General features: G+C 49.3%; 2 protein-coding genes across 2 annotated transcripts in view; one reads left to right on the top strand and one right to left on the bottom strand.

The window, feature by feature from the left end:
- Positions 1-1,288: 1,288 nt before the first annotated feature.
- On the bottom strand, positions 1,289-2,435 carry ARIH2OS (ariadne RBR E3 ubiquitin protein ligase 2 opposite strand). Its single transcript, XM_008068178.1, is given in 6 exon segments — positions 1,289-1,357; positions 1,360-1,557; positions 1,559-1,703; positions 1,741-2,077; positions 2,080-2,117; positions 2,236-2,435. Coding segments are annotated over 6 exon segments (987 nt in total).
- The window catches only part of ARIH2 (ariadne RBR E3 ubiquitin protein ligase 2), a 60,765-nt gene continuing 58,190 nt past the window's right edge, over positions 1,846-4,420 (top strand). Inside the window, exon 1 of the mRNA XM_008068156.2 lies at positions 1,846-2,023. The gene's annotated coding sequence lies outside the window, so the exon portion shown is untranslated. The remainder of the gene's footprint in view (positions 2,024-4,420) is intronic.

Here is a 4,420-nt window from a genome sequence, read left to right as displayed (position 1 = left end):
GGCTGGATCAGCACTTTTTTTTTTTTTTTTGAGTTGGAGTCTCACTCTGTCACCCAGGCTGGAGGGCAGTGGCATGCTCCCAGCTACCACAGCCTTGACCTGTTGGGCTCAGGTGATCCTTCTGACTCAGCCTTCCAAGTAGCTGGAATTACAGCCACACATAACCATACCCGGCTAATTTTTTGATTTATTGTAGAGGTGAGGTCTCACCAAATTGCCCAGGCTAGTCTCAAACCCGCAGGCTCAGGCAATCCTCTCACCTTGGCCTCCCAAAGTGCTGGGCTTATAGGAGTGAGCCACCGTGCTCAGTTCACTGGATCTGTACTCTTAAGAAACCTACCTTTTGCAGAGGAAAGACAGATCAGTGAATAAAGGATAGTGTATAGAATTCCAATACACTGTATATGCATGCACATGCTTCATTCCTGAACAACCTCATTCTGTACTTTGCAAATGCAAGAATTCTACAAAAAGATTGTTTCCCTTCTATTCGCTGGAGTGAGTTTATTATGCAAAATGAGAACTTCTAATTGAGATTTAATTTGCAGAAAATATATATATTTGGGGTTCTTTTCTGGTATCGCCACAACCTAAATGGATATGTTTCATCAAAACAAATGAAACAAGTACACTGGATTATAGCAAATAGACTTTTTTTTTTTTTTTTTGAGTTGGAGTCTCACTCTGTCGCCCAGACTGGATCCAGTGCAGTGGCCGCTCCCGGCCACCGCAGCCTCAACCTGCTGGGCTCCGGCGATCCTTCCGCCTCAGCCTTCCGAGTAGCCGGAATTACAGGCATGTGCTACCACGCCCGGCTGATTTTTGATTTATTGTAGAGATGAGGTCTTGCTGCCCAGGCGGGTCTCGAACCCGCGGGCTCAGGCAATCCACTCACCTCAGCCTCCCAAAGTCGCGGGATTACAGGCTGAGCCACCGAGCCCGGCTAGCAAATGGACTTTTATGTTGCCTACACAAAATCCATAATCCTACAATATGTTACTCACTCATTTGTATTCATTTTTACTCCAAATTAATTTGGGGCTTTTTAGGAACATGGTCTGAGTTAAACTGGAAGCTGAAAATCATGTATTTCTTGGAAGAACTAAATAAGAAAGCTCGTTGAGCATAGGTATCTTAAATGTCAGTATATGCACTACTTGAGTGTGGATGGAAATGATTTGGTTTGTTATCTATAGATCTGCACATACTCGGCTCCCTTAAATCACCTGCTTTACCCTGGCGTTTCCACTGTGAAGCTGCAGCAACTTGAGTGAGCCTCCGTATCTATCTATTCAAAACACTTGACAACTGGTCCTAGACGGTAACTAGACGCTACTATGGCAATACCTATAGAACACTGTAAAAATAAACTGCAGCGAGGCAGTTAAGATGTAATCTTGTACGGAGAATGAGGCCGCAGCGTAAGAAGCGAAGGACTGATGTGGTTGAAGCTCGGGGGTCGCTCAGAGTGTTGGCAGAAATTCCCCGCCCGGCTCCCCGCTGACCAGATAGCGGCCGGGAAACAATGGTTTTCCATTCCACCGACGCCAGGATGTATTTCTCCGTGCCCAACACCGGATAACAAACAGTGATATGAGGAGCCGCTAAGAAACGCTCTGGTTAAAAAGATCTCGGCGGGAGATGACGGTAAGCGAGTGCGGGAAAAGATACCTTGACCGTCCCTTCAGTAGCCGAATCTCCGGCTGCCTCCAGAAGCAGCACCCGTCGTACCCTGGGCACACTGGGTCAGAGAGCCGGCTGCTAGGAGGCTGAGCCAGGGGCCCCTGTAGCCAGGAGCCTGTTGCAATCCGAGCGACCGCTGATCGACCCCGGGCCGGAAGTGACGCGACGGCGCCGAGCACTTCCGGAGCTGCGGGGACGACTCCGCTGGAGGAAGCAGCGCGGGCCCGACCGGCGTCGGCCCGCCGCCTCCGACTCAGCCGCGCTTTATTCCGACTCCTCTGGCCCGGCCCGACCCGGTCTGGTCTGTCCCGGCTTAGCGGTCCTGGGGCTCCCGCTCCCGGTAAGTGCGCCGTGCAAGTCGCGGCCTTGTTTACCCTGGCGGGCGGGGGCTCCCGGCGCACTTCCCTGGCCTGGCCGGGGCTCCGCCTTCGCCGCTGCCTCAGGCCAGAGGCTACGGCCGGGGCCGGCGGACGCCTGGTATCTCTATACTTTTTCTATCCCCGCTGCCTTCTCAGTTCGCAGAGAGGTCGGAGGCCAAAGCCTCTGATCGACCTGCGCCGGCACATCTGGGCCCTCCCCACCGGGCGCGCCGGGGAAACGCGCCGCCTCCGGGGCTTCCTACTCGAGTCATCTTTGGGACTTCTCGCAGGGCCGCCCGCGCGGCGTAACGCCCGCCTGTGAAGGGTACTCCCAGCGCCTGGGGTCCGCGTCGGCGCTGATGTCCGGGAGAACGCGGCGCCTAGAGGGGACATGCGGCCCAAGAGCTGTGCTACCGCTTCACCCGACGACTCAGCCGGTGAAGGACGATTTCGCCTTAGTACTGATTGTTGCCCTATCCCATAGAACTTTTTTGTCACAGCGGACATGTTCTATACCTATACTGTTCAGTATGATAGCTACCAGCCAACACGTGGCCGTTAAGCATTTGAGGTGTGGCTAGTGCGATCGAGAAACTAAATTTTAACTTCTACTAAACTTTTAAGTTAAAATAACCACATGTGGTAGTGGCTACAGTATTAGACAAGACAGATGTAGAGTGTAGGATTTTGAAACTAAGTGCTCATTCATACTTTTGTGCCAAGTAGTTTTTTTCAGAGATTTAGTTAGTGAGTTACATTGATAAATATATCTGAAGTCAGCTTCATTATACTCAACAAAACATCTGTTCTGTGTGTGGTCAGGCCTGGTGAGCAAACCTAGGGTGGGTGTCAGGTCTTCTGAACACGTGACTTTGGCTCTGGGGAAAAAATTTCTATTACACCATGTCTGTCTGGGATGTAGGGATAATATTTAACATCCCAAAGGAAATCAAAGCGTTGTCATTAGTTCTGTTATTAAGGAAGTAACATTCTGGCCCCTTTGAGCAAGGTAAGCACGTTTTCAAATAGAATACAGATATTTAACTTTGAAAAGATTAAAAGTTAAGTTTTTATTTAAGTCTGAACCTAAAACGCCCATTAAGTATGAGATGGAGGCCCCACGGGGTTGCTCACGCCTGTAATCACAGCACTTTGGGAGGCCTAGGCGGGAGGATTGCCTGAGACCTGCCTAGGCAACATGGTGAGACCTGTCTATACAATAAATAAAAAAGTTAGCAGGGTGTAGTGGCACATGCCTATAGTCTTAGCTGCTTGGAAGGCTGAGATGGAATTATCACCTGAGCCCAGCAGGTTGAGGATGCCATAGCTGTGATCATACCATTGCCCTCCAGTCCTCGTGACAGAGTAAGACTCTGACTCAAAAAAAAAAGTTGAGATGGAATTCTCTTTTTTTTTTTTTTGAGAATTCCATCTCAACTTTTTTTTTTTTGAGTTAGGGTAACTCTGTCGCTCAGGGAACCTCCTCTGCAGCCTCAATTTGCTGGACTCTGGTGATCCTTCCACACCTCAGCCTTCCAAGTAGCTGGAACTACAGGCATGTGCATCATGCCCGGCTAATTGTTTTGATGTATTATAGAGACAAGGTCTTGCCAAGTTGCCCGGGCTGGTTGCAAACCCCTGGACTCAGGCAGTTAATTCTCTTGCCTCAATCTCCCAAAGTGCTGGGATTACAGGTGTGAACTACTATGCCTGGCAAAATTCTCTTTTCTTTGGGGAATGTAGAGTTTCCCCTGCTTCTTGAATATATACTTGATGATGAGAAGCCTATGAGCAATTTCTAAGCCCGGCTTCTGAGGAGCAATCAAAGAATGTGAAAAGCATGGTCTTTGTTGTGATTTTGGAGGATCTTTCAGGACTTGTGTGGACAGTATCAGAATCTCTGAGAGGTTGAGGGGTTGTTAGGAATTTCCATAGACCATGTATCTGATGGAAGACTGACATACTGGGGTTCCGCCAGTGATATAATCCTGGGCAAGTTACTTAACTTTTATGAATATATAGGCTCCTCATTTGTAAGAAAAGGACAACAGCCACCTTGTAGGGTTGTGAAGATCAAATGAGAATGAATGATCTGAAATTGGTTCTCATTAGATGAGAGCTGGCCATGCGAAGTGGCTCACACCTGTAATTTCAGCACTTTTGGGAGGCAAATGTGGGAGGATTACTTGAGTCCAGGAGTTTGAGGCTGCAGTGAGCCATTATCATGCCACTGCACTCCAACCTGGGCAACAGAGCAAGACCCTGCCTCTTAAAAAAAATCACTACCAGTTGGGCTCAGTGGCTCAGCTTGTAATCCCGCGCCTTTGGGAGGCTGAGGTGAGTGGATTGCCTGAGCCCATGGGTTCGAGACCCACCTG

Source organism: Carlito syrichta, unplaced genomic scaffold (assembly GCF_000164805.1).
Source record: "Carlito syrichta isolate Samal-C Ts95f unplaced genomic scaffold, Tarsius_syrichta-2.0.1 Scaffold309885, whole genome shotgun sequence".
Lineage (NCBI taxonomy): Eukaryota > Metazoa > Chordata > Mammalia > Primates > Tarsiidae > Carlito > Carlito syrichta.
Note: the sequence above shows the minus strand (reverse complement) of the source record. Positions and strands in the feature narration are given on the sequence as shown.